At 57.9% G+C, this 25,831-nt stretch overlaps 12 protein-coding genes across 12 annotated transcripts; 4 read left to right on the top strand and 8 right to left on the bottom strand.

The window, feature by feature from the left end:
* Positions 1-312: 312 nt before the first annotated feature.
* SCHCODRAFT_02645192 (anion-transporting ATPase) lies at positions 313-2,092 on the bottom strand. Its single transcript, XM_050346422.1, has 9 exons — positions 1,865-2,092; positions 1,797-1,814; positions 1,680-1,747; positions 1,486-1,624; positions 1,326-1,419; positions 1,123-1,273; positions 967-1,074; positions 777-915; positions 313-719 (listed from the first exon to the last, which is right to left on the bottom strand). The coding sequence occupies exons 1-9, from the start codon at positions 1,932-1,934 to the stop codon at positions 529-531; spliced, it is 978 nt and encodes a 325-aa protein (XP_050197035.1). The 5' UTR covers positions 1,935-2,092; the 3' UTR covers positions 313-528.
* On the top strand, positions 1,865-4,165 carry SCHCODRAFT_01258190 (uncharacterized protein). Its single transcript, XM_003026583.3, has 6 exons — positions 1,865-2,092; positions 2,141-2,207; positions 2,262-2,378; positions 2,430-3,207; positions 3,260-3,570; positions 3,623-4,165. Exons 1-6 carry the CDS (start codon positions 2,065-2,067, stop codon positions 4,125-4,127), a joined length of 1,806 nt encoding a protein of 601 aa, XP_003026629.1. The 5' UTR covers positions 1,865-2,064; the 3' UTR covers positions 4,128-4,165.
* A 38-nt stretch (positions 4,166-4,203) lies between these two features.
* On the bottom strand, positions 4,204-4,687 carry SCHCODRAFT_02707057 (uncharacterized protein; the record flags this gene model as incomplete). The annotated part of the gene is made up of 2 exons (XM_003026469.2): positions 4,204-4,355; positions 4,426-4,687. The coding sequence occupies 2 exons, from the start codon at positions 4,685-4,687 to the stop codon at positions 4,204-4,206; spliced, it is 414 nt and encodes a 137-aa protein (XP_003026515.1).
* Positions 4,688-4,775: 88 nt separating this feature from the next.
* SCHCODRAFT_02594435 (general substrate transporter) lies at positions 4,776-6,940 on the bottom strand. The gene is made up of 12 exons (XM_003026468.2): positions 6,835-6,940; positions 6,636-6,771; positions 6,426-6,582; positions 6,349-6,377; positions 6,239-6,301; positions 5,945-6,187; positions 5,689-5,871; positions 5,508-5,626; positions 5,310-5,437; positions 5,190-5,253; positions 5,092-5,131; positions 4,776-5,036 (listed from the first exon to the last, which is right to left on the bottom strand). Exons 1-12 carry the CDS (start codon positions 6,913-6,915, stop codon positions 4,882-4,884), a joined length of 1,398 nt encoding a protein of 465 aa, XP_003026514.1. The 5' UTR covers positions 6,916-6,940; the 3' UTR covers positions 4,776-4,881.
* A 116-nt stretch (positions 6,941-7,056) lies between these two features.
* On the bottom strand, positions 7,057-8,184 carry SCHCODRAFT_02645180 (FMN-linked oxidoreductase). The gene is made up of 2 exons (XM_003026467.2): positions 7,999-8,184; positions 7,057-7,952 (listed from the first exon to the last, which is right to left on the bottom strand). The coding sequence occupies exons 1-2, from the start codon at positions 8,173-8,175 to the stop codon at positions 7,137-7,139; spliced, it is 993 nt and encodes a 330-aa protein (XP_003026513.1). The 5' UTR covers positions 8,176-8,184; the 3' UTR covers positions 7,057-7,136.
* Positions 8,185-8,262: 78 nt separating this feature from the next.
* Positions 8,263-9,416, bottom strand: SCHCODRAFT_02645178 (TRAPP I complex). Its single transcript, XM_003026466.2, has 4 exons — positions 8,934-9,416; positions 8,682-8,878; positions 8,499-8,623; positions 8,263-8,446 (listed from the first exon to the last, which is right to left on the bottom strand). Exons 1-4 carry the CDS (start codon positions 9,188-9,190, stop codon positions 8,333-8,335), a joined length of 693 nt encoding a protein of 230 aa, XP_003026512.1. The 5' UTR covers positions 9,191-9,416; the 3' UTR covers positions 8,263-8,332.
* SCHCODRAFT_02594426 (uncharacterized protein) lies at positions 9,130-12,037 on the top strand. The gene is made up of 3 exons (XM_003026582.2): positions 9,130-9,463; positions 9,516-10,344; positions 10,396-12,037. The coding sequence occupies exons 1-3, from the start codon at positions 9,231-9,233 to the stop codon at positions 11,773-11,775; spliced, it is 2,442 nt and encodes an 813-aa protein (XP_003026628.2). The 5' UTR covers positions 9,130-9,230; the 3' UTR covers positions 11,776-12,037.
* Positions 12,038-12,109: 72 nt separating this feature from the next.
* SCHCODRAFT_02694132 (uncharacterized protein) lies at positions 12,110-14,124 on the bottom strand (the record flags this gene model as incomplete). The annotated part of the gene is made up of 3 exons (XM_050346865.1): positions 12,110-13,717; positions 13,748-13,806; positions 14,100-14,124. 3 exons carry the CDS (start codon positions 14,122-14,124, stop codon positions 12,152-12,154), a joined length of 1,650 nt encoding a protein of 549 aa, XP_050197034.1. The 3' UTR covers positions 12,110-12,151.
* Positions 14,125-14,339: 215 nt separating this feature from the next.
* SCHCODRAFT_02645169 (DEAD-domain-containing protein) lies at positions 14,340-16,928 on the bottom strand. The gene is made up of 8 exons (XM_003026465.2): positions 16,743-16,928; positions 16,521-16,691; positions 16,385-16,468; positions 15,917-16,334; positions 15,419-15,858; positions 15,195-15,342; positions 14,793-15,130; positions 14,340-14,732 (listed from the first exon to the last, which is right to left on the bottom strand). Exons 1-8 carry the CDS (start codon positions 16,807-16,809, stop codon positions 14,506-14,508), a joined length of 1,893 nt encoding a protein of 630 aa, XP_003026511.2. The 5' UTR covers positions 16,810-16,928; the 3' UTR covers positions 14,340-14,505.
* Positions 16,929-18,338: 1,410 nt separating this feature from the next.
* Positions 18,339-20,107, top strand: SCHCODRAFT_02521407 (uncharacterized protein; the record flags this gene model as incomplete). Its single annotated transcript, XM_050343475.1, has 2 exons — positions 18,339-19,337; positions 19,403-20,107. 2 exons carry the CDS (start codon positions 18,339-18,341, stop codon positions 20,105-20,107), a joined length of 1,704 nt encoding a protein of 567 aa, XP_050197033.1.
* Positions 20,108-20,319: 212 nt separating this feature from the next.
* Positions 20,320-20,493, top strand: SCHCODRAFT_02673746 (uncharacterized protein; the record flags this gene model as incomplete). The annotated part of the gene is made up of 1 exon (XM_050346686.1): positions 20,320-20,493. The coding sequence occupies one exon, from the start codon at positions 20,320-20,322 to the stop codon at positions 20,491-20,493; it is 174 nt and encodes a 57-aa protein (XP_050197032.1).
* A 312-nt stretch (positions 20,494-20,805) lies between these two features.
* SCHCODRAFT_02645164 (uncharacterized protein) lies at positions 20,806-25,765 on the bottom strand. The gene is made up of 10 exons (XM_003026464.2): positions 25,598-25,765; positions 25,461-25,545; positions 23,893-25,412; positions 23,541-23,838; positions 23,053-23,488; positions 22,797-22,995; positions 22,523-22,746; positions 22,250-22,472; positions 21,418-22,200; positions 20,806-21,361 (listed from the first exon to the last, which is right to left on the bottom strand). The coding sequence occupies exons 1-10, from the start codon at positions 25,670-25,672 to the stop codon at positions 20,975-20,977; spliced, it is 4,230 nt and encodes a 1,409-aa protein (XP_003026510.2). The 5' UTR covers positions 25,673-25,765; the 3' UTR covers positions 20,806-20,974.
* Positions 25,766-25,831: the final 66 nt, after the last annotated feature.

Raw genomic sequence — 25,831 nt, 5'->3', positions numbered from 1 at the left:
TATGGGCGACGGTGTAGTCTAGGATGAATAGCTCGTGCTGGGCGCTCCTCAAAGAGTCTATGCAGTGTGGTCGCACGTATTGAGTCCGCTGGCCGATCCTCACACGGCGTATGGATCAGCGCTGCACGAGGATAACACGGGTACACGGGTGAGGGGCATGCGGTGGAAGCTGCATGAGTCTCGCACGAAAGGAAGGCCCGGTGGATCGCAAACATTGCATACATGCCAGTGTTGGTGAGCATGCGTTGAACGTGCTCGAAATGTTGAAGTTCAACTGCCCCCGTGATCCGCATCAACTTCCTTTCGGGCATCGCCGGCATCCCCGTTTGGGCACCCTTTGTTGCGTCCAAAGACGGCCAAAGATTCCCAAATCGTACACAATAAAGCTGGAGCCCGCTATGGAAATATCGGCTTACAACCCCAAGTCGTCCTCATCAACCCGCAATCCTACCTCAATATATAGAGCTACATATGGCGCATTCTCATTGTACGCGTGCACTTGAGAATGTAAGTGGGCGGTTGTCCTGTCTAATCGTCCTTGGGTTCGTATGGCTCAACCAGGAGCTTGCTGAACTCCTTCAACTTCTCCGGTCCTCGGACTTCCTCTGTCAACAATGGCAGCTTGATGATATGGAAGAACTCGTCGTAAAGTTCGTGCGCTTCTGCGAGATATTTCTGCTGCATCTTGTGCCTGACCCGACAGTGTTCGCAGTTCGAGGCTGAAGTTCGGCTTGTCAGAACGAACATAAGCAGTAGCGGGGTCATGTCAAACGTACATTTCTTCGGGAAGAGAAGCTGGTTGACGACAATGTTATGCGTATCAATGCCGTACGTGGTGAGTTCTTGCACCAAGCGCTCTGTCTCGTATAGGGAGAGGAACTCGGAGATGCAGACACAGATGAAAGTCGTCTTTTCCTTCGAGGGAGTGAGAAATTCTGCTTCGCGTTCCGTGATCCTATGACATACCGGGTCCTTGAATTGTGTGTTGACCTCCGTGATCGTTGCCCTCATCTCATCGAGCTTCGCGAACATGTCCTCAGGAGACGCAGCCTCGCCACCCATCATGCTGGAGAACTGAAAGACATTGGTACAAAGGAGCAAATGCATGGGAAACCGACGCACCTGGTTGATCATGGGCCCAAATCGGGAGCCGAGGGAGCTGAGCTTTCCGAGTGCGTTCTCGAGCACACTTGGGAAGGAGAGGAAGCGCAGTGTGTGGCCAGTTGGTGCAGTATCGAACACAATTACCGAGAATTCCATGGACTTGACATGCCTATTAGCAGAGTTAGCGACACCACAAAGGCGCGAGACCATACGCCACGCACTTCATGACCTCCGCAAAGCCCATCGCCTCGTCCACACCCGGTATGCTGTACGCCAGGTCTTGCATCATGCTGCCCATCATGCCGTTGTTATCCGCTGTCCGGAAAATGTCAAGAAAATGTCAGAGGACGCGTCGTGGAGGCAGGATAGCGCGCCACGGACAGTTCTCCACCATCTCCTGGATTGAGCTGTTCGGGTCGATCTCCATGGCGTACAGGTTATCAAACCCGTTGACCTTGGTCGAGTCCTTCCCAAACTTCTGGCCGAACGCATCCGAGAGATTGTGCGCGGGATCGGTGGACTGGGAGCACCGTGAGCGATGCATCCCGCGGTGATCGACATCGAGCGTCACGCACGATGAGTAGAACGTTCTCTCGGACTGAGGCTAGTTGAATTGCGAGCGAGCACGAAGTAGTAGTCTTCCCTGCACTGAACGTCAGGGGAAGCTCAGGTTGAACAGGCATTCGACGTGCCTACACCACCCTTTCCTCCTGTATGACGGTCAGCAGTCGTTCCCTGAATGTGTTAGCGCGCTACGCACCACAGAATATCCACTTCAACGACTTCTGGTCCAGCACATTCTGCAGAGTCGGCGGCAAGGTGTCGGTCATTGTGGTCGAGGTCAAGGAGGCGCGTGTCACTGTCGGTGATCGCGCGTCTTTTCAGCATCCACCATCACGGCACCGTCTATATCATCCCCGCTGCCCCAGAAAGCACCAGAACGTCGTAGAGGCCGCTAGAATGTCCGACAAACCTCTCAACTTCAGAGGTATGTGCCCGTCTGGCCGAGGGGGAACGTGTTTGACATCAGAGATAGCACTTCAGCTCGCGAATGAGCAGCGGAACGCGTATGGTCTGCGATACAATGATTATGCGCGGTATCGGTGAGCGTTCAGTGATGAATGTGTGTCTGGCTCTGGTATTAAGGCCCTGGCTAGGAAGCACTGCGCGAACAGGACCCATCGGCTTCGGTCGACGCTGAAGATGACCCACGGAAAGGGTCGCGACTTCAAGAAGCTACCCCCTCTCGTCAGTGAGAAGATGGGGGATGGCCAGTGAGTGTTATTTCTCCCCTTTGAGGATACTTACTCATGCGAGCCCCTCAGCCTCGAGCTCCTGCTATGCGAAGCTGAGCGCGCATGGGCGTACGGCCAGGAGCTCTACACTTCCTCCCTCCAGCCAGCCGACGCCGATCGGGCTAGTACTCTGCGCCATACCGCGTCTGGCCGCTTTCGCCGAGCACTCCACTGGTCCACGCAGCTCTTATCTCACTGCCAGGCTCTCTACGCCTCGGGCCGCCTCTCCGCGGATGGCATGGTGCAGGCGTCCATCTACACCCTCGTCCTCAATGGCCAGACTCTTCGCTACCGCGAGCAGTTCGAAGATGCTCTCGTACAGCTAGCGGTCGCCCGCAGCCTCCTCGACGAGCTCTTGCGGACGGCAAGCACGAGCCGTGATCAAGCCCTCGCGACCCTTTTCTCCGACTCGATTGGCCCCGAAATCCGGTACTGCGCACACGAACTCGGCCGAGAGAAGTCCTACGACGTGGACGCGATCGTCGCGGAAGTCGGCCTGAAAAACCGGAACGAATACGTGGATGGATGCAGCGACTTGTTGCAGAAGCTCAAGGTGGACGCGACGGTTTCTGGCGGGCAGAACAACCGATACAAGTTGAAGGAGCCCGTGTGGGAGGGCGAGCCCGTATCGATCCGCAATCCCGAGCTTGTGGACGCGCTGCTGAAGGTGCAGGACGCAGAGGCGCGGCTGGCGGCGTTCGACTCGAAGAAGGGCTCGTCGAAGAAGAATGTCGCCGCGTACGACCATGTGCTGGCGGCGCTCAGCGACGCCGAGGAATTGGCGAGGAAGCTTTCAGAGGCGCAGCAGGTAAGCGTGCACGCCGACCATGCGATTTTCGTTTGTTGATCGGGCGTAATAGCTGAGAGGCGCCAGCACGTCTACCTCGACGCCAGACATGCACTTTGTGCACGACTATATTCTCTTCCAGCTTCTCAGCCGGCGAATCCACCGCGATGTGCTCTTGCTGTCGTCGCTCCTCGCTTCTGAGCGCACGAACCAGTCGAAACTGCCTACGCAGCCTGTCGATGGAAGACTCTACCCCGCGGTCGTCAAGATGCTGGACACGATCGTGCAGAGTCTCACGCAGATGCGCACGCTCAGCATCGTGGACGACAGCCCGGGAGTTGCCGCCATCGTCGACGCGAAGCTCTTCTACTCGAAAGCTAGAAGGTGAGTCAGATCGTCCGCTCGCATCGCTCGCGCATAACTAACCGCTTTCTAGATGTCTATACTTGTCACGCTGCTACGCGCCTCTCAAGAAATACGCCGAGGCTCTCAGCCTCCTCCAGCATGCCAACATCCATCTTCGTGAAGCACGCCAGCAGCTTGCCGACCCGGAAGCCGCAACATCCACCTCCGTCGACCTCCCACCTGATGACCTCGACGCCCTCGAGGATGCGCTTTCCAAAGACGCCCTCAAGTACAAGCGCGACTGGTTCACCTACAACGGCGGCTCCCTCGACCCGAACGCGCACAAGACCTACAAGAAGCCCGTCTTCTTCGACATCGCGATGAACTACGTGCCGTACGACGTTGAGAAAATGTACGCGCGGGCGGGCAAGGAGCCGCCGGTCAGGGAGGAGGTCCCCGCGGCGGAGGTGCCATCGAAGTCGAAGGAGCAAATTGAGGACCGTCCGCAGACGCCGGTAGAAGGGCAAGAGCAGAATGCCGCTCCGCAGCGCGGGGGCCTCAGCAGTCTGCTTGGCGGCTGGTGGGGACGTAGCTAAGAGGGCCACCTGGGGTAGCACGTAAAATACAATGTATCGTTCTGACTGGAACCTGCTGCGGGAATTGCGCACGGACTCAGTACACGAGCCAGTTATTGGCCTTCTCCAGCGCCTCGTCCCATCCGTTTCCTCTTTCCCAGCGCGCCACGTCCTCGATTTCTGCCTTTCCCAACTTCGGCCCGTTATACAGGTGCGGGAACAGGCCCTCCCCGGGTCGCGGGCCGCATACTGCACTTTTCGTCAGCACAAAGCGCGCTCCCCACCAACCGATTTCCCTCTGATCCCAGATCACACTCACCCTTCGCATCAGGGCTCTCCCACCGTATCTTATCCTCCACCTTCGCGAACGCGATCTTGAGCACCCACACGTGTGGGTCCTCCGCGAAGAAGTGCTTGAGCGTGCCCCCGACCTGATGCGCGGTGGAGAGGTGGATGAAGCCGGATTTGGCGTCGAGGTCGCTGAGTGGCAGAGCTTCGGGTAGGGCGGATAGCTCTGGTACCGGGGAGGTCGAGGGGACGAGTTTGTAGAGGTAGGTTGGTTTGTCGCTGTCGGTGGACATGATGGTGGGTGGCAAGTTGTATTAGTGTGGGGTCAGTTGACTGCAACGCGGAAAATCGTTTCGAAAGCGACTTCAAAAGCCACTGAATACTTTTACGAGCCAAAGCAGCTTTCCATATCCGCGGCAATATGATACGTTTGGATTCGTAGCAGACTCGTCATATAACCCAACTCCTAACGGACTACCTTCCCCTCTCAATGCCTCCCATACTGCGACATGAAAGAGAACATCGACACAGCCAGCACTGCCGCAAAGACATAGAACACCCGCCCTTCCTTCTCTGGGTCGCCTCCCGAAAGGAAGTTGCGCAGGGGCAGAAAGATGAGCCCGACGATGAAGTTTACGATCCCTTGGGGTGGAGGTCAGTGAGACTAGCTGATAGAAATAGGACTACTGATGCCTACAGTTCAAGGACAAGCCAATAGACGAGAGTGCGGAGACAGCCTGTTAGAGGGGGTTAAGTCAGGATAGAAAGCCTGGTGTGCGCTACACGACCACTGACATGGTACGGAGACACCTCCGGGATGATGACGAAGGGTACGGGCCCGAGACCAATGGCAAAGGAGCTGCAAAAGGCCATCAACAACGCAAGTTGGGAAGGTACCAGCATATTTCAGCGTACCAGACAAAAGTGATGATAAACACGCTAGCGAGCGTCGTAAGGTTGGTATCGAGGCCGATGCCGACGCAAATGAGCGAGACAATGGCACCGCCGGTGGACAGGCTCAGCAACCAGCGACGACCGAGACGCTGGGGACATTGGTTCAGTTGGGTTTGCACTGCGCTCCAGAGAGCGATCATAGAAAGTGCAAGTGCTCACCTCAATGAGGAAAATCGGCGGAAACGTCATGATCACGTTCACAATAGTGATCCCAAGAGAAACAAAAGGCCCCAGATCAGGCAGTGCCTTCGACAAGATGGCGTTGCTGTAGTAAAGCACTGGCGATTTGAATGAGCGCCTGTCACTTTGCTGGAGTGCGAGCGAAATGGAAGGCACTGACCAGCATTAATGCCCGATATCTGCTGCGACATCATCGCGAAGGACACAATTAAGAGCGGCTTGCGCAAATCCGGCGACGCGAACACCTTGAGCGCGTTGATGGACGGACGCGGCGACTCGGAGCGGCGCCTGTCCGCCTCGTCCTCGTCGCCAAGGAGTGGGTCTTCGGCGTCGCCGCGGTAGTCTGGAGTATTGTTTGTCATCGTCAGACCACCTCATTCCACGTAGGAAATATATATAGAGTAGAAGTGACTTACCCTCATGATCCGTATCCTTGAATGTCCAAATCCTCTGCGCGACGCGCTGCTTTGCGTCCGCGTGCCCGTGGCCGCCGAGCCAGGCGGGCGACTCCAGCATCAGCGGGCTCACGAGGAACTGTGCGACGCTGAGTGCGCAAGAGATGAAGAGGACCAAGCGCCATTGGGTGGGCGTGGCAAAGCGGAGGCCGAGCGCCTGAGTAATCATGATACCGAAAACGATCCCAAGTTGGGTGAGGACGCCTGCACAGAGATGTGAATGGAGGCAGTATATGGGGAGAGTGGTTTACCGACCAAGACTACCGCTGATTTTCGGCGGTGCGATCTCCGCGAGGTATACAGGCCCAACGCAGAGGCCTGATCAAATTAGTAAAGGTGCACAAACGACCGGTTTGGGGTCTTACCAATGCCCGCCCCGACACCCACAAGGATTCTAGATATTTTCAAGTACATATAACAGCCTTTACGAAATAGCGCTTACCTCCCAATGGCCAGCATAGAAATTGAGTTGCTCGCTGCCATGAGCCCCGCGCCAACAGCGACGAAGAGAGAGCTAGTTCGCGCAGCACCTTTACGACCCCATTTGTCGCTAATAACATTCGAGCCAATACTTCCAATAAGTCCGCCCACGGTGAAGACTGGCAAGGGCCTCTCAGGTCAACCACCTTACCGAATCCGAAACAGGACGTACCAGAGGTCACAACCGAAAAAGTGAAGTCATCCATGGGTATGCAAGTCGGCAAACCATTACTGAGTATCGCAGACGGCTGAGCCTTGCAGCTCATGACCGCCTGAATCTGGTTCAGGACGGAAATGTGGTAGCCATACTGGTTGAGATAGTTTCATTCAGTACACCAGTTCGTCGAGCAGATACTGCTGCACCATCTTACTTGGAAGGATATGAGCAGGATCCAGCAGCAGAATATCCAGCCAAATGTGGTGAAGGAATGGGCTGGAGGCTGCCGCGGCATGGTGGTCGGAGGCAAACGTGCTCGCGCGCTGGTTGACGATGCTGCGTTCACAGCCACCGTGGCCACGTTGCACCGGATCAAATAGCGAAGCCGACGACGGAATTTCCTTTTTCAGACTTCAAGGCCTTCCAAATGCGGTTATACCAAGCAGAACATCGCAAGCTATCATTCACAACGAAAGTGCATGATGAGACACTGTGCACGATATACACTTTCGCCAACTACCTGCCGCTCAGAAGCGCGAACGCTGCATCCGGACCCAGCTTCCCGAACAGAGTTGCAGATCCAACGACCGTCGCACCAGCATCGTGCATTCGTTTGACCGCGTCCGGTGTCGTCACCCCACCTGCCCCAATGATCTTGATCTCTCGCAAGACGTCCCTCTCAGTCAGCAGCCTTGCGAACGCTGCGACATTCCCCAGAGCCAGCGCGTGTATCGCTTCGCCACCAGCGCCACCCAACATGTCTTTTCCTTCCATCCCTTCGCCCTGCCAGCCTTCGAGCATGCTCGCGGGCATGAGAGTGTTCCCCAACGTGTTCGTGCATGTGAAGAACGACACGGGGGGCTGAGTGCCATCAATCGTGAACAGCGCCAAACCGTCAAGGAATGCTGAGAACTGGCCTGCGTGGACGTATGGAGGAAGCTTGAGGCCCACTGTCAGCCCCGGATCAGCCTTGCGCGCGTCCGCAAAGATGGCGATGAGCTGCCCCAGCGGCGATGCGAGGTACTCCTCCGCACTTCGGCAGGTAGGGAAGTGGTAGGCCGGTGGTGCGCCTGCTTTGACGTTCGGACAGGACGTGTTGAGCTCGATCGCGATTCGCGCGGGGTCGGGGAGGGTGGTGCGGAACGCCTGAATCGCGTTGATCATGGCGCGTAGGACGGCGGGCTCGGTGGTGGTGACGGAGACGATGAAGGGCTTGGTGGAAGTGGGATGCTCATCAAGGATCTGCTTTATCCAGGAGAGGTAGGCGGAAAGGGGGTGTGGGGAGTACGCGTAGGTGTTGATGCTAGTGATCGAGGTCTTGCTGAAGGCAACCTGTGAAGGATGAGCAAGGGGATTGTAGTGGAGGTACGATGCGCACCCCATGCACGCCGGCAAGACGGGGGTAGCCCTCATCGACACCAGCAGCTGTACGCGTCGTGACAGCCCCAGTATATGGGCACTCAAAGCAGGCCTTGAGCTGCTCGTACTCGGACACCCACGCGCAGGCAGTATTGACGAGGGGAGGGTCGATCTTGAGCGTGTTGATAGCGGCCATGGAGGGCGGATTCAAGTTGTGCACTGCAAGATAAGCCATTGACTCGGCAGTACATGAACATCGGGCGGCGGCAACGGGGCGGAATCATGAAGTCCACTGTCCGTATATTACTCCTGGCGATATATGTACAAAGAAACAACAGTAACGGCGCACTCGATCAGGTCTTCAGGAGCTCCTCCCTCTCCAGCACAGATGGCTCGAGCTTAATGAGGATCGTCGTTCGGTTCGGGTACTGGGCTGTGGGCGTGTTGTGAGAAGTGACGCGCGCGGGCTGGGATCCCGTCAGCGATAAAGATCGACAGAGAGGGGGAGGGGGGACGTACGAATCCCAGCCCATCAAGCACGGCCTCGACGATGCCCGCCGTAAAGGACGAGCAGCTGAGCTGCGACATGTCCCTCGGGACAGATATGCTGCGCTCAATCGGGGGGTCATTGTCAATGATCATGTCTAGGATAGAGGGTCAGATGAGGAATGAATGGAGTGATGGGGTGAGGTGGGCGCTCACATTCGTCTGCGTTCTCGACGCTCTTCTCGATCGCGTCCGCGGGCTTGCCGAAGACCGTCCGCCAGACGTTCGTGTGGATGGACATGAGCGCGGGGAGGAAGCGGATCTCGCGCTTGGGCGCCTTCGACGACGACTCTGCGCGCCAGCTCATGAGCTCGAGCACACGCGTGCCGACGCGGTAGCCGAGCGTGTTTAGCCTGCGTGCCGTCTCAGCCGCCGCCCACCCTTCATCTCCCGCTTCACGACACTCACCTGCGCTCGAGGTCATTGATGCCAGAGACGCGCTTCTGCGTGTACTGCACGAGCTCCGAGAAGAGGAAGGCGAACGCGGAGAGCGAGACCTCCGCGATGCGCGTCTTGTTCAGGTTGCGGTCATAGATGTTCGGCCGCGCGCCCGTCTTGGGCGGGAGCGAGAAGCGGGCGGAGGAGGGCGTCGGCGAGAGGTGCTCCGCCGACGACGTCTGGGAAAGAATTGACAATCGAGGATGGGGGTAAGAAGAGCGCTCCATCGCGTGCTCGGTTGCAGATGCGGCTTTGTCGCCGACCGCGATGACGGCGCCAGACGATATACAGCGGCACCTCTACACCTCCTTCCTCCAGCGGCGTACGGCGGACGCCACGCTCAGGATCGCCGCCTGGAATGTCCTGTACCGCGTGCACAAGGTCGTGCTTATCCAGGCTGGCTTCTTTCGCGGGCTCTTCGATGGCGGCTTCGTCGAAGAAGGCGGGGATGCAGTTGACCTCGTCTTCGTTGATCGCAACATTAGCAGGGCTGCATTCGAGTGCGTCGTGTGCCGAGTGCGCTGTCGCCCGTGCTGACGGAGATTACCCCAGACTCTGCCTCGCACGACTCTACGGTGGCGGCCCCCCTCTTCACTTCAACTCGGAATCCCCTGTACCAGAAGGACACCAGGTCGCTGATCCAGGATTCCTCCTCTCGCTACTGGCGACGGCACTCTACCTCTCAATACCCCACATTGCATCACAGGCGCTCGCCGCCGTCCTCAGCTCCGTCGGCCCGTACACCCTGATTCAGTACCTCGATTTCGCCCTCGGCCTCCCCATCCGCGCGGATAGCGGCCCCCCTGCTGTCGGACTAGAAAGCGTGGCTGAAGAGTACGAGGACGAAGACGACCGGCTCTCCAGCACCAAGTTCGACACCGCACATTCCATCGCATCACACGCGCCATCCACCGCCTCGACTGCCTCACTCGATAGTTATGCCGCAGGGACGGACCCAGGGGCGAATGAACGGCACACCTACGGCGCCATATCTGACAAGATAGGCGAGGCGTGTGCGGCGTGGCTCGCTCGCTGGGGCGTAGACGTGTTCTCCCTTGAGCACGACGGCAGCTTCCTTACTACCCGCAAGCGCGAACGAGCCAAGTCTGCCCCTAGCGGGACGGTGCCGGACCTTGATCATACCCCTACGGTTCCAGGTGTGAATCCCGACCGACCACTCCACATCTGGAGTCGCTTGTCACCGTCGTGGATTCGCGCACTCATCTCCTCGGATACATTCTTCATCAGGGATGAGACACGAAGATTCTACTTTGCAAGGGATGTCGTCGAATATCGACGAAGTCTTCTGCAGTCGCACACGGATGAAGAGGAGGAGGAATGGGCGTTGCTGTTTGAGAAGGGCATCTACTATACCAATATGGTGCGCGATGAGCCGATAACCCTGGTATACCCTTTCCTGACCTTCAATCAGCCTATGCAAGACCTAATCGAAATATCTTCGCTTGTATCGCCAACAACGGGCACCCCATACGTGCCCCTTCACGTTCTGCAGAGTGCATATTGGAGTCAGGGCGTTCTTCGCAACCTTTCTACATCTGTCGTGGAGCCCAGCTCTAAAGAGCTTCGAATAACAACGCAGAATATCCATGCGCCCGATGACCCTCGCGCTGCAGGCGACCGCTACTGGAAGGTATATGGCGACTCCAGCTTCCGCGTCGGGGACATCAACCTCAACTTGGATAACAAGAGCGCGCAAACCACCTCCATGGAGGACCTTTTCAACGTATGCGCCTCTCACATGCCCTCCACCGACCACGGTTCCAAACGCTTCTTCGGCCTCGTCGACCCAGAGAGCCCGATCGACGTGACGAAGGGCAAGGGCCGTGCGGTCGAGCAAATACCCCCCGACGCGCCGAAGTATACCCCATACCCACCGATGCGCTTCAGCGTCGAGTTCTACGACGTGCACCTGCTTTCGGAGAAGACACGCCTGTACTCGCGCACCGTCTGGTACGCGGGGAGCCTGTTCAACATCTATGTGCAGGTGAATAACACGAGCACAAACACTACGACTCGGCGGAAGCCGGCGCATGGGGCGACGCAGCTGGGGATATATGTGCACAGGCAGAGCAGCGTCGACCCCGCACCGGGCGCTAGTGCGCCTCGTCCGCTGCGACATGCACAATCTCTGACCTTCGCTGCCATTCCAAAGCCTACGCCACCACCACCACCACCGCCTATCGAAGCAACTCTTCCGCGGCCATCGAGTGCGCACGCCCGGCATACTCGCAATCTCTCCGGGAACTCAGCTTCCAACGTCGGCAGCCCCACACGATCCTTCATGCCCATGTTGTCGCGCAGTGTAACGCCGGGTGCGCGAACCAGCGCCGCAGTGGCTAACTCACCGCCACCCGCGACAACGCCTCTCAGCTCGAGTCTCCCATCGTCATCGAATATGCCTGAACGAGGCGTACTTGCGCACTACGAGACACGTCCGCCGGGACCCGACGAACCCGAGCGCCCCGCCCCTCCAGCAGGACCGTACATGGCGCCACCCCAGGCTGCTCCAAATCAAGCTTATCGCGACCCCCGCGCCGCCGTGCTTGCCTACTTTGGCGTGACGTGCCATGTCAGCGGCGCCACCCGTGGCGAGGAGGGCAAGGACAGTGCGAAGGGCAAGGGGGAGAAGGTGCAAGGGGAGCTGGGCGGCGCGGGGCAGGTGCGGTTTTCGAGTGCACCAGACGTGTTTAAGGTGAGCCAAAGCTGGGGGTGGAAGAGTCGGGACCTGAATGTGGTTGGGGAGGGTGCAGCACGCACGCTGAGGGCGAGTGTTGTGCTCGGGCTGGTTTAATCTGCATGACAGGCCACCATGGGTCTGAATCGGCGTATGGGTCTGGGACGATATACGGACGATGCATCGTCATTTTGCTTCTTCACGGACCGTCCTTCTTGGTTATGTTCTCGATTTATTATGCATACCCTTCGCTTTCGAGGACCATCCCTTTGGTTTTATGTTACTCCCCCTCTTATATCTTGAAATGCTGTTGTACCTCCTAGTCTTGAAATATCGTTCCCGGGGCGCTGCACTGTGCACGCACCAGAGATTCTCGTTACGATCGGAAGTGTCGCTATGGTTTCATGGCGAACGAACGGCTCTACATAAATTATGTTGCAAACCAGAACACCTGCGTTAAAGTGAGTATGAAGCGTGCGCTCAATACTCCTCGTCATTGAAGAGGAGGGTGCCATACAGCAATTGGCACCCTAGTGGATGGCACGGGGTCCATAATCCAAGTCTCCTCTTCTGCACGCGCCCTTTCGGTGGTAGTCGCAGAACGCCAGTTGGTAGGGCGAAAGTATATCGCCAGACTGGATTTTTGCAACCGGTCAAGATACTCTGCGTATCCTTCCACGGGGTACACTTCGATTTCCTCCAGGATAGCGCGAGAATCGATGAGCTGCACCATCGCAGCGAACGCCTTTTCAGTGTCGATTTTGAACTCGGGCAGCGTGAGCAAAGTCAAGTGGGGAAGAACGTCTGGTTTGGCGGCGAGCGTGCAGATGAGGGAGTACATCGCTTTGGGGCTGGTTTTGATCGCCAGGTGCGTGAGGGTGCTGTGGTATGGTTCGAAGATCTCCTTCCAGTTGAACACGACGCCGTCGTAGGCGGTCACCTCGAGGCTCAATCGTGAGACGCGGGTGCCGCTCTGAAGCACGCAGCGCTTGAGGGCTTCGAGGTACGGGTGAGGCTCAATCTCCGAGAAGTTGAAGAATACGACGCGCTCGAGCTTGACAGCCTGCAGCATCGGAGCGCAGAGGTAGGGAAGGATGCCCCATGCACCCGTTCGCAAATCCAAATCTTGAAGACATGGCAAAATAATGGGTTGGGTTCCATTTTTGATGGTAGTGAGCGTATCCTCGAGCGTCAGAGAACGCAGCGAGTGACATTGGCGTAAGGCGGTGAGCCAGTGCTCAACGTCCTCTTCCAAGTTTCGGGCGATGTATAGCCGCGTAAGATGAGACCACGGCAGACGAAGATGTTGAATTTCGTGCCTTTCGATGCGGACATTTTTGAGCGCGGGTGCGTCGGAGAACAAGTGTTCGTAGGACAGAGGAACTTTGAACCTGCCGGTGCCAGGTACGCCATACACATAGTACGGTTTCTCCAGAAAGAGAGAGGTGAGCTGCGGAAGCGACAAAGGCGTCTCCCGCTTTAGAATTTCGTCCGGAAAGCGGAAGGTCCCCAGTCGTACACATCTCCAGCGTGTCGAGCAGGCTACGAGATCATGCAGCGCCTTGATGTCGCGGTTGCTGAGTGTGATCTCATCGCTCCATGAATATCGTCCAGGTTTTGTGCTTCGTCTGCCACTGGATAGATAGATATCCAAAGGGTGCGCCTTAGAGCGTTCAAGACATAGTCGCATCATGTCGTCCCAGTCAGTGTAAACGTGAGGGAAGAGTGTGATCTTGGACCAGACGGGCGAGGCCGCAAAGCCAAGATCGCGCCAGCGTTGGCAGACCCGGAACACGGAGTGGCGGAAGATGCGCACGCTGTCCTCCATGGAAGAGCATGCGTTGAAGATGGCGAAGGAGATGATCATGGTGAATATCTCGTTTGGGGGACGGCGAATGGGAGCGAGCATGGCGCGTTTTGTACTCATGCTTTCCTCTAGCGCCTTCCGGTCCGACTTGAGACTTTCGAGAGTTTGCTGCACGCGTAGAATAGCGTCGTCATATGCGGCGAGAGACGTGGCGTCCATGGCGAGTTTCCGTTCAATGTCGAATCGCTCGCGCTGATTGGCGGCGTAGGCAGAGCTGGTAACGCATTTCGGTATTGCCACTGCGCGAACATGCATACAAGCCTTGCAGGTTGCGCAGAGGCCTGTATGTAGTGTCATTGACCTTGTTTTCATTGATTCCGAGGTCATCTATGTCTTCTGTCGAGGCAGTCAGCAAAATTCGGAGCAACGGAGTGAGCTATGGACTTACCAAGGAGAGACAGTCCTGCAACTTGACTGTATGCAAGAGAACGGAATGGTCCAGCCAGACTTGGGTGGCACGGGTGAGCGTCGATGACAAGGACTTGAAGGAGGAGTGTCGCGAAATTGGCATGATGTCACATGGCCATCACGTGCTTGTCAACATGTTCGTCACACTGTCACAGGCCGAACTTACCCGATTCGTAGGAAAACAGGGGCATGGTCTCCTGTGCTGAATCAGGCCTCTTCCGCCGCCTGTTCTTCAATTCAATGTGCTCTGTGTTGTATCATAAGCAGAGCCCACAAGCTGCTTTCTCTGTTCAAGCGTCCAAGTGACACCGCCTGTAAACTTGGCTCTCTGCGTCGTTCCCACCGAGTTGCTCTTCCTGTTAATCTTACGACGTGGTTCGAGCCTGAAGTCCAAGGGTACTTTTTTGCCGTGGACAATTTTTGCACAGCTGCAACTCGATGAATAAAGGATACAGGTCATCCAATATCAACTTCTGTGGAAGTGCGAGCATAGATTAGGCAAGCGTACAACAGTCAGATATACCATAACAACAACGCGTCTACAATGGGTCCTTCCCATCCATATCAAACTCTTATGTGAACGTCAACTTGGTCGGCGCCTTAGGCATCTGTATATCGTCCCGGTAGAAAGCGCCGTACACGCTGTGCTCCTTCTTTTTGATCGTCATCGGGAATTTTTTCAGTCCCTCGCACTCGAAGCCGCTGTCGTGCAGCACGCGCGCAAGCTCGCCGGCCAGCGCGCGCTCGTGCCCCTCGCCCGTGAAGAACGTGATCGACTTTCCGGACTTGCCGCCGCGACCTGCGCATTTGCGTAAGCCTCTTGTCCCCTGTCACCCTGCCTCGCCCCATATCCACTCACCCGTTCGCCCGATTCGATGGATGTAGTCCTCGATCGTCAGCGGGAACGTGTAGTTCACCACCAGGCCTACATTTGCGATATCCAAACCCCTCGCAGCGACATCCGTCGCCACCAGTAGGTTCGTCTTCCCCGTCTTGAACGCCTCGAGTGCCTCGATGCGCGCGGACTGGGACATGTCGCCGGAGAGGCCGCCGACGGAGAAGCCCTGGCGGCGGAGGTTCTGCTCAACGCGCGAGCACTCCTTTTTGTAGAGCGCGAAGACGAGGACGCGGGACTCGTCCATGCCGGCGGCGACCTTCTTCAGGTTGGCGTTGCGGAGGAGGGCGGTGAGGCGGGAACTGTTGGCAGAGGAAGAGGGGTCAGTATGAGAGTATAGGGGACTAAGGAGTAGACAAGACGCACTCCTTCTGCCGCCCATCATCGAGCACCTCGACGATCTGTTCGACGCGGCTGTTCGCGGTCAGGTCGTCGCTCCCGACCGTAACACGGACAGGGTTATTCTGGAACGTCGACGCGAGCTTGCGCACCGAGTCCGGCCAGGTGGCGCTGACTGAAAAAACGTCAGTAAACCCATACCAACTCGTCACCAAGCAAGGTAAGAAGGTCGTCAAATCTCAGATACGCACACATCAATGTCTGCCTCTCCGCTAGCGGTTTCGTCGCCGAGATGATATTCCGAATATCATTCTCGAAGCCCTTATCCAGCATCCGGTCTGCCTCATCGAGGACAAGGTAGTCGACGTTTCCCAAGTCGCACGCCCCGTCATTCATGAGGTCCAATATCCGCCCTGGCGTGCCCACCACGACCCGTGTGGTCATCCCGTCCTTCCCCTTGTTCGCGTTGCGGAGCATGCGCACCTGCGGCTCCTTCGGCACACCGCCAAACACAGCGACGCTGGCGATACCAAAGGGCTTTCCGAGCGCGGAGAGCGTGTCGTGCGTCTGAATCGCGAGCTCGCGCGTAGGGGCGACGACGAGGGCGGTGACGGGGGCGGATTGAGTGGTCGTGGATCGTGAAGTGATCAGGCGGTTGAGCAAGGGGATGCCGAAGGCGAGGGTTTTGCCACTGGAAGGTCGGATAATCAGCCAAGTACTTCGCTGAACGAATGATCCCTTCAACTCACCTGCCCGTCTCCGCAATCCCCACCACATCCCTGCCCTCTAGCGCGGGGGGCCATGTGCACGCCTGGATTGGCGTCGGCTCCTTGAAGCCCTTGAACGACTTCCTGATCTCGTCTGGCACGGCAAGTTGCGCGAAGGACACGACAGGCGTGGGCCGCGGGACGCCGTCGGGCGTGTGGATGGTGATGGCATGCTTAGCGAGGAAGGACTCGATTTCAGCGGGGGAAGGGGCGGAGGTAGTGGTGATGGGAGCGGAGGAGGTGGAGGCAGACGTGGAGGTGGCTACGGCGGAGGAGGACGCAGCAGCGGCAAGCTTGGCTTTCTTCTTGGATTTCTTCTCCGCCTTCGCGTCCACTTCCGCTGAGGTGGTGGGCTCGACGTCCTCGTGCTTGCGCTTCTTTTTCTTCTCCTTCGTTGGTTCTGCTGAGCATCAGTACTGAAGTGATAGACTGTGCGCGAGGGGAACTTGCGTGCACCGTCCTCCGTGGCCTCGACCTTCACGTCCTCCTCACCGTGCTTCTTCTTCTTTTTCCTCTTCTCTGGCTCTCCTGCGGCTGCGTCACAATCAGTGATTGAGGCGACGCAAGGGGTAACAACAAAACTCACCATCCTGCTTCTCTGCGCTCTCTGCTTCCTCCAGCTTGCGCTTCCTCTCCTTCTCCTCCCTCTTCCGGTCCTTCTTCTCCTTCTTCTCCCGCTTCTTGCGCGCCGCCTCATCCTCCACCGCGAGGTTCATCTCCACGTCCTCTGTCTCCGTTGCGGCTTCCTTCTTTACCTCTGTCCACGATTAGGTATGCAGTTTGCTAGGCGGTGAGGGAGGCAATATACCATGCTTCTTCTCCTTCCTCTCCTTCCTCTCTTTCTTCTCCTTCTTCACAGCCGCCTCGTTAGACATGGCTAGCGATGGGAGATCGTGAGAGAGGGGGGAGGGGGTGACGGTGTTGACTCTCGAAGACGAGCGAGACGACGAGGAAATCGTGATCGAACTCACTACAAAACCATGATCAATGCCTGATCCAAACCGTCGGGCCGGTGATCCGAAGACCGTGGGACCTTTTTGAGTTGAACTTCTGTCACGTCCGACTCCCATGTCGTTTCTCTCCGTCCACCAACAACATATTATAATGTCATGGCTCTCTGGCTCATTCTCATCTCGATTTAATGCGACAGAACTCATCGAAATTGTATCTGCGATGCTCTTCCTTCTCTATCATCATACAGGCTGCAAACTCGCCCCTCGGTACTCAATCAACTGAATGCTTGCTCCAGCGATAACGACCCGGATGCCTACCATCCTTCCAGACGTTACTTCGACCGTGTTGTTACTAGGTTACTCTCTCTCTTGACATGCCGCATATGTTGCTCTATTCGGTGGTTCGAGAAGCAGCATGTACACCTCATGCGACTCCTCTCCTCTAGCAATGAGACGCTCCATCTGCTCTGGACGTGCTTCTGGCTGTAGGGAATACGGTCAGCCTCATATGATCTCACCCTCTCATGTTATACCGTCCTTTCTCAATGTCGGCCCACACTTCGCCGCGAAACGCGGACCCTCTCGACGTCCCGACGATCTATTCTCAAGTCCAAAATCAGAATATCTATTCAACAAGCACATATCTTTGGGATGGCCGATATTCGGCAGCGCTCCCTCAGTCTCGCCCGCTATTCTACCGAATCTGACAAAGCTTGACTCGAAAAGTTCTAAGAATCGACATAATGGCCTCGGTCGCGCGGAAGACGTCCGGGCAACTTGACCGCCTTCTCTTTTGCTGTATGCGAAGTAAATGCACTGGCGTAATGTTTCACGGTGATACCCATGAGCACGCTTTCGCCTACGAGCCTTCGGGTACTAGTTATTGAGGTACACGATTCAGGTAAAGGTTAGCGAGCTTGTAGGAAGTAGTCATTGTCAACCCTTTCTCCTTCGCGGCTCTCATGTTGTGCAGCGCGTGCTCTGTATTGAGCACTCGTTCTAGAGTTGTACCGTCTCTGTAGATAGAAAGGTATTCCTGAACAAATGAGAAGGGAATTCAAGTCGAATGCGAAGTCCAACCAGAGGACAGAAATGCGATGAAGTCAATTTTCTCACGATTATCTGAAGCTGAGTACGGGGCGGCGGGGCAGCGCTCATCTTGTTTCTTACCGCCATCTTATTTTCTCGTTCCCTCTTCCACGTCGCCCGTGTTCTGTACCTCGGGCCACAGCTCGAAGCTCTTGCTTCAGCGCTCAGCGCGTCTGGAAGGTGCGTAAGCCGGAACACGTTAGCTGCGCGGCGGCCGGCTAACGGTTACCCCCAGATAGATTGGCGCCAGACCCCGTAACCGCGTCGTCTTTGACCTCCCCTTGACCGCCACCATCGTATATTCCACTCGGGAATGATCCTTGCCCCTCCTTGCCTCAAACGCCCATGATCTGAAGTCAGACATGCCTTTACGCCCTGTCTCCCGCCCCGGCACTCCGTCCTCTCAGCCTTCGACGGCCGCGCTGCAACCACCCTCGACGCATGGGACCATCACGCCCTCCCCGCTATCCCAGTCCAGCAGCGGGAGCGGCGGCAGCACGAACGGTGGCGGCTTCCGCGCGCACCTCAACCATCTACTCCCGAGACACACCCAATTGCACGTCAACGTCCAGATCCACCAGCTCTCGAGCGTCCCCCTCGTATCCGGCGAATTCGCATGCCGCTGGAAGCTCAAGGGCGTGCAGAGCAACCCGGCGGGCAAGGGCCTGCTGAAGAAGCCGCACGGTCACCACCACGGCCATCGCTCGAGGAGCAAGTCGCGACCGCCGCAGGATCGGGGCGGCGACCACGAACTCGCCCCGAGCCCCGACAATGCGTCGATATCCGGCCGCTCCTCGTCCTCCCTCCGATCCCCTGGCATCCCCTCCGTCGTGGTGCACTCCGACGAGCGCCCGTCTACCTCGTCATCCCCGCTCGCCAGCCCCACCCCATCAGCCCCCCTCTCGCCCCCTGCGTCCCCCGAGTCCGGGCCCTCGCTGTCAGTCTCGGACGCATCGACAGCGGACGAGCGGGATCGCGATGGGGAGTACATCACCGGCACGCGCGGACAGACGCCGTTCAAGTCACTGCGTGATGATCACAGCGTACGCTGGGAGCAGAGCATCAACGCCGTCGTCAAGATCCCGATAACACGCCCTCCGCACGGCTCGCACGACGCCGACAACTTCGCCCCCTACGCTGCGCCCGCGGGCGGATCTTCCGAGGAGCCCGGAATCCTCGAGCCGTGCCCGCTGAAACTCGTCGTGATTCAGGACCCCAAGAACGCGCCCACAAACCCGCGCTTGGGCGCCGTGTACCTCGACCTGAGCGAGTACGCGTCCCTCACGCGCGACGAGAAGGGCGGGCATAAGCTCACGCGGCGATATCTGCTCAGCGAAAGCAAGGTGAACGCGACGCTCCAGGTCCGTCCTCGGCACGTTTTGTGACGCCCGCACTTTTTCTGACCCGTATCTTTGCCATTGTCTAGCTCACGATCACCATGACCTACTTCGGCGGCTCGCGGGCCTTTTTGTGCCCGCCCTTGCCGAAGGGGGAGATCCTGTCCGGGATCAGCTCCTTCGGCCTGGGTGAGCTCGGCGGCGACGATGTCTTCCGCACGCGGCCGGATACATCCAGTCTCTTCGGCTGGGGCCACGAGCGCGACGGTATGCCGCCGTCCAGCTCGCCGACATCCTCTATCTACTCGCTGTACAACCCCTCCCGCTCGCGCACGCATCTTAACGCGGCCCCGAGCGCGCTCTCCTCAAACACAGGCGAGGATTCTGGCAGCGCGGATGGCTCGAGTGACGCGGGGTCGAACGTGGCGGCCTCGAGCGTCGTGCCCCCTGACGCTGCGAAGCCCGTCAGCGAGGCGAAAGAAGCACTCCTCCGACCCTTCACATCGCCTAAGGCGACCGAGGTGCTCATCGACGCGCTCTTCAATCCCATGCCGATGGCGACGCCGCTGCCTGAGGACCCGACGTTGCGCCCTTTCCTCGTGTACCAGCCGGCGCCGCCAGAAGGCGAGGCAGCGAAGGAAGAGGTTGCGGACGTGGCGGCGGAGACTTCAAGTATGCGCAGCTCGGACGGCGGCACGATGGCCAGTGGGAGCAACAGCACCCACAGCACGGGTCGCGAGCGATGGTGGAAGCGGCGGCTTGGGCATTCGACTGCCGCCCTCGAGGTTCGCTAATCCTCAAGGTCCGCTGATAGACGGATCCCTTATCGCTTGCGTCTTCGCTCGCCTTCTCTCCCCTTCCTCCCCCCTTCCTCTTCGTTCTCTATCCCACCCTCCCCCACCCATACTAGGTAGGTACCTCGCGCCCCATAACGGCCGCATCTCCCGTCATATCACTCTGTTTACGACCCGGCTGCTTTTGTTCATGACTCCGGCTGCTTCTGTGCATGCCCCCTCCCGCTTTTGTCCATGACCCCGCCATTACGACCATACTGTACCTGCACTCGCTAAGCTTTATCTGCCTATCACTAAGTCCATCTCGTATATATGCCAGCCACATCATCACACAATACTGGGGCCAACCTCGCTTGATAATTCCGCATTCCTTGGTTTTCTACTAGCTGTACTGTACAATCTCTTGTTCGAATTCGTGCAATAATGGGACTTTGTTCAATGGTGACCGCGAGCGAGATGATGTGTGGGCGAAGCACATAACGCCATGGGCCACAGATTGCTCATCATATCGAGGCTGGGAGATTGGGACCTGTTTCGAGGAAGACAAGGTAAAGCAGTGCCAACCCACGCGCAGGAGTTTGCGACAACAGCTTGGCATCATGGCCACAAAGGTTGCCTAATGGAGTCTCAGTTTCAGCATGTACGGTGCCACAATCGATTGTGGCGTGCCGTCTTGCTCCCTCAGGCCTCATGCTTCAGTACGAGTTCCCAGAGTACCATATCGAGCCTCCCTCTTCTTAGGTCAATCTCACAGCAAGACGCAAGAAGGGTACAATACAAAACGTCCCAAATAACTCGATCTAAAGACAGCACAACGTATACATAGCAAAGGCAGGAAGACAGCGCGACAAGTACAAAGCACACCCCCTACTCCTCCTCCGAGTTGTACTCGTCATCGCTCACAACCTGCTGACGCTTCGACCCCGTCCGCCTCGGTGGCAGCGGTCTGTCATCCTCGTCCATGGGTGTCAACGCCGAGTCGTACGCGCTCCCGCCCTCCGCAGGCGGCCCTGCGCCAGGAAGCCCGGAGCCTGCGATCACGCGGTCGTACGTCTCGTCGAAGACGCGCTCCAGCTCCTTCGCATCGACCCACACCCAAGAGTTCTCCTCGTTATAGGTGTACGCGTTGCGGAACATCAGCTTCCAATCCGCGCGGTACGCCTGCACGTCCTTGTAGTAGTTGCTCTGCGCGCGCTTGCGCAGGTGCGAGAGCGCGATGGGCTGCTTGATGACCGCGCGGTAGTTGGGGTATTCCTAGCAAGATTGAACGTCAGCCGTAGCAAAGAAAGCAGGAAGCAGACAAAGCGGACCTTGGAGTTCGGAACCTCCCTGAAAAGCTCGCATCTCTTGCGATTGGGGAACTTTGGATCGCTCGAGTCCTCCACCGCGCAGACGGCCTGGTAGCACTCGTTGAATGCCCTCTTCATGCGCTCGCGCACCTCGGGGCTGACGTCAGGCACCTTGCGCCGCTTGCTGGGCTTGCTCGGCGTCTCGTCCTCGTACCCGTCGATCGAGGGTGTGACCGAGTTCGACTTGCCCGCACCGCGCTTGCGCTTCGAGCCGACTTCGCTGCCGCCGAAGTCAGGCGCAGCCATACGACCCTTGCCTTTGCGCCTTTTGCCGCGCCCGTCACGGCTTTCGGTGTCGGAGACAGGGGTCCCGCGCAAGGAGTCGTCGCGCAGGCGGTCAACGGTGCGGCGCTTGCGATTCCGCTCGGACAGCTCTTCGAGGTCTTCGCCTTCCTCCAATGCCATCGCCCACGCGTCGTCCGACAAGCCGTCGTTGTAGCTGACGACGTTGCGCTTGCGCGTGCCGCGGCCCTCGGCCACCTCTTCCAACTCGTCGGGGACGAATGGCTCCTCCTTCTGGTAGCACTCAGGCAACTCCTCGAGCTGCATGAGCGGCGGAGGGGGCTTGCCCCTGTTGCCAGCGGCGCGCCACATCTCCTCGGCTTCGCGCTCGCGTTGAGCGTCAATCCGTTGGAAGACCTCGCGCTCGCTGTCGTCACGAGCCAGAAGCATGTTGAGCTCCTCGTCGTTCATGTCGCCCGACTCCTCGCTTTCCTCCTCCTGGTCGGCTTCGAGAATAGCGCGCTGAATGTGTGTGAGTTGATGATCACGATGTTGATGACGATGCACGTACCAAGAACTCTTCTTGCTCCTCCTGACTGGACTTGTTGTCGAAACGACCGGCTTGAATGACCTTGCCATCGATGTCGAGCTTATACCGCGCACGCTGGTACATCGCCTCCTCCACACTCTTCTCCGTGATGAACCGAAGGATGAGCACGGCCTTCGTCTGACCGATACGATGCGCACGATCCTGAGCTTGCAAATCGGCGTGGGGGTTCCAGTCGGAGTCGAAGCTACGAGGCGTGGTCAGGACAAGAGGAGACCAAGCTCAAACGAGACGTACATGATGACAGTGTCGGCGGTCTGCAAGTTCAAACCGAGACCGCCAGCACGAGTGGAGAGGATGAAGACGCGGATGTCCGAGTCCTTGGCGTTAAACAGCTGCACGTAGGAGGCACGCTCCTCCGTCTTCGTGCCACCGTCCAGGCGCAAGTACTTCCAGCCCATCATCTTCAAGAAGTCCTCCATGATGTCCATGACTTTGGTCATTTGGAAGAAGATAAGGACCTACACGATTGTCAATGTGGTGCCGTAGTTGACACAAACGGGCGACTTACTCGATGGTCGGTCGCAAAGAGTTTGGGCAAAATTCGGCTGAGCAACTCAACCTTGCCTGACGAGCGAATGATCTTCTCGTCAATGAGCTGCGTCGTATTGACCACATCCTCCACCTCATCGAAGAGGAAAGGATGCTGGCAGATCTTCCGCAGCTGCATCAGCTCATTGCTCAGGCCCTTGACCCCACCCGTGCTTTGCCTTCATAAGCATCAGTTGCCCCTGTCAATGAACGCCGCTGGCCCAAAATGCACTCACCCCTTCCCCTTCCCGTTCGCGATCATCTTGTACTTCTTCATCTGCTTGTACAACTGGCTCTGCAGCGCGCTCATCCGGACCTTGATCACCTTCTCCTGCTTGTCTGGCAGCTCGCTCTCCACGTCCTTCTTCAGGCGACGCAGCAGGAAGGGGCGGAGCACCTTGTGCAGGCGCCGGATGATGAGCAGGGCCTCTTCCTCGTTCAGCTCGATCTTGTCGCCCGTGCCGGCGTTCGCGAACGGCGTGTTGAACCACTCGTCAAAGCTCTTGACGGAGTTGAAGACCTTGGGCAGGACGAAGTTGAGGAGGGACCAGAGCTCGGGAAGGTTGTTCTGAAGCGGGGTACCGGTGAGAATGAGGCGGTAGTTGGAGCGGTAGTAGGTAGTAAGCGTCTGCGAAAGCTTGCTCTGGGTGTTCTTCATACGATGACCCTCATCTGGCGTTCAATTAGTTCCAGGCTTCCCCCGAAGTAAGGCAAGAATACCAACCGATGATCATATGCACCCAGCGCAGCTTGCTCAGATGCGGGCGGTCCTTGATGATGTACTCATACGTCGTCAAGAGGACCTGGAAGTTGGAGTTGCGAAGCTCGCCCTGCAAGGCACGACGCTGCGCAGGGTTGCCCTTGTACGAAATGACCTTCACCGCGGGGGCCCATTTGGCAAACTCGCCCGCCCAGTTCGTCATCGTCGAGAGCGGGACAATGACCAGGTACGGCCCGCGTTGCCGCTTGACCTCGATGAGGAAGGTGATGAGAGAAATCGTTTGGATGGTTTTTCCGAGACCCTAAAGGGGTGGTGAGAAGAGGTTCAAAGGCGCATATATCCAGGTAAACCGTACCATCTCGTCTGCTAAGATGCCATTCAGGCGGTTGTTGTACAGGCTGACCATCCACTGCAAGCCCTTGAGCTGGTATTCCTTGAGCGTGCCACCGACGAGCAGGCTCGGCTGCTTCGTGATCTTCTCCGGAATACGATGCGCGATCGAGTAGTAGTCGACCTTCGACTTGTCCTCCGTGCTCTCGTACGGATCGACCTGCGCGCCGAACGTGGCCTCGTTCGTCGCCTCTGTCGGCAGCGGCACCATGCTCCCACCCTCGCTCTGCTGCGCCCTCACGGCCTGCGCCAGCGAGTCCAGATACGAGTCCGTCTGCCGCAACAAGTGCGTGATACGCGTATCCTTCGCCGTGTCGATGAGCTTCATATACGCCTCCTCATCGTCCGCCTTCAGCGCCTTCAAACGCTCCTTGGAGATCCGCTCTATGCGCTTCTGCTCCTCCTTCTCCGTCACCGTGTGGAAGTGCAGCACGCTCTTCGCGAGCCGGCCCAACCTGTCGCGCACCGCCGTGTTCGCGTTGCGCACCTCCTGCCCGTGCGTGCAGATCACGTTCAGCTGCGCGACGTGCTTGTGCTTCGCGCGTCGCTCCCGCTCGACGCGCTGGTCGCGCTCGAGCTTCTCCGTCTTGCGCGCGTCGCGCACCGTCGGCTTGCGCGTGCGGCGGAAGTCGGTACGCGTGATGGGGAGCATGGCGCCATGGATCAGGCGCTCGGCGACGAGCGCGCGGAGGCTACGCTGCTTGTCGATGAGCTTGAGCGACTTGAGCTCGATGAGCGCGCGGAGCTTGCCGTGGGCGTTGGGCGCGGGGTGAACGAGGGAGCTAAGGTCTTTATCGGTGTTCTCATCCTTGACCTTTTCCTCCTTCACGTCGAGATCCATGTTGTCTTCGAGGCCACCGTCGCCGATGGTTGCTGGGATGTTCTCCAACTCCCGGATTCGCTGGTTTATCCGCGCATCTATGAAAGAATCGCGCTCAGCGATGATCTGGTGCGCGTCGAGCCCAGTGGGCATAACGGTAGGGACAAGAAGGCGCTGGAGGCGACTCTCGAACATCGCCGGGTCGGCGTCTTTCTGGCGCCGGAGGTGGGAGAAGGGGTGTCGATAGGAGTTGTAGGGGTAGATGCCAGAGTTGACATCCTCTTCTAGGAAAGGGCCCTTGGGAAGTTTGGCGGGGTCGATGTCCGGGTCCTCAGTCTTTGGTGCGTCCTCTGGGGCCACAGTCTCTCCCCTGGCCGCCTTCACCGCGCTGTCCGCAATGCGCGTCTTCACGTCTTGCCCCGTCATGAGCTTCTGGAGGTCGTTGAGGGTGTTGTGGGGCACGCGCATAGCAGCCTGAATCGGTTCCGGGACAGGCATGCCACGGGAGAGGTACTTGAACGCCTGGACTTGCGCTTTGAGGACGTTGACTTGATCCTCATTGAAGGTGAGGGGACTCGTAGCTCTCAAAGCCGCCTGCTGCGCGGGATCCAGATTTGTGCCGTTCGCATTCGCGTGTCCGTTGGCCATAGCCATATTGCGCATGTCTACAAAGCGTTAACTTTCGGCTGGTCGATCTCAACGCGGCCACGTACGGAACTGCTGCGCCATCATGGTCAGCTTCTGCAACTCTCCTGGGAACTTCGCCTCGGCTGGGTTCTGTCGGAGTAAGGATATCCGCTGCATATATCCCGTTCAGCACAACGCTCTCGTCCTTGCTGTCTGCACGTACGCTGAGTAATTGTGCCAGTTGTGCATCTGGTCGCATGGGGGAGCCCTGCATGGGCGCGCCCATGTTGTTGGGCATCATTGGGGTCGACATGCTCGGTGACACCGATAACGACGCCGGCGCCTGATTTCAACGACGCGCGCGCCTGAGTTCGGCAATGGCGAAAGCAAGAGAAACGTGGGAATATTTGGTCACACATTGTGACAGAAAGCGTGCGAGCCGTCCACGTGCTCCGCG

This window comes from Schizophyllum commune (assembly GCF_000143185.2).
Source record: "Schizophyllum commune H4-8 unplaced genomic scaffold SCHCOscaffold_17, whole genome shotgun sequence".
NCBI lineage: Eukaryota > Fungi > Basidiomycota > Agaricomycetes > Agaricales > Schizophyllaceae > Schizophyllum > Schizophyllum commune.
The sequence above is the reverse complement of the archived record's forward strand: the minus strand, read 5'-3'. Positions and strand labels throughout refer to the sequence as shown.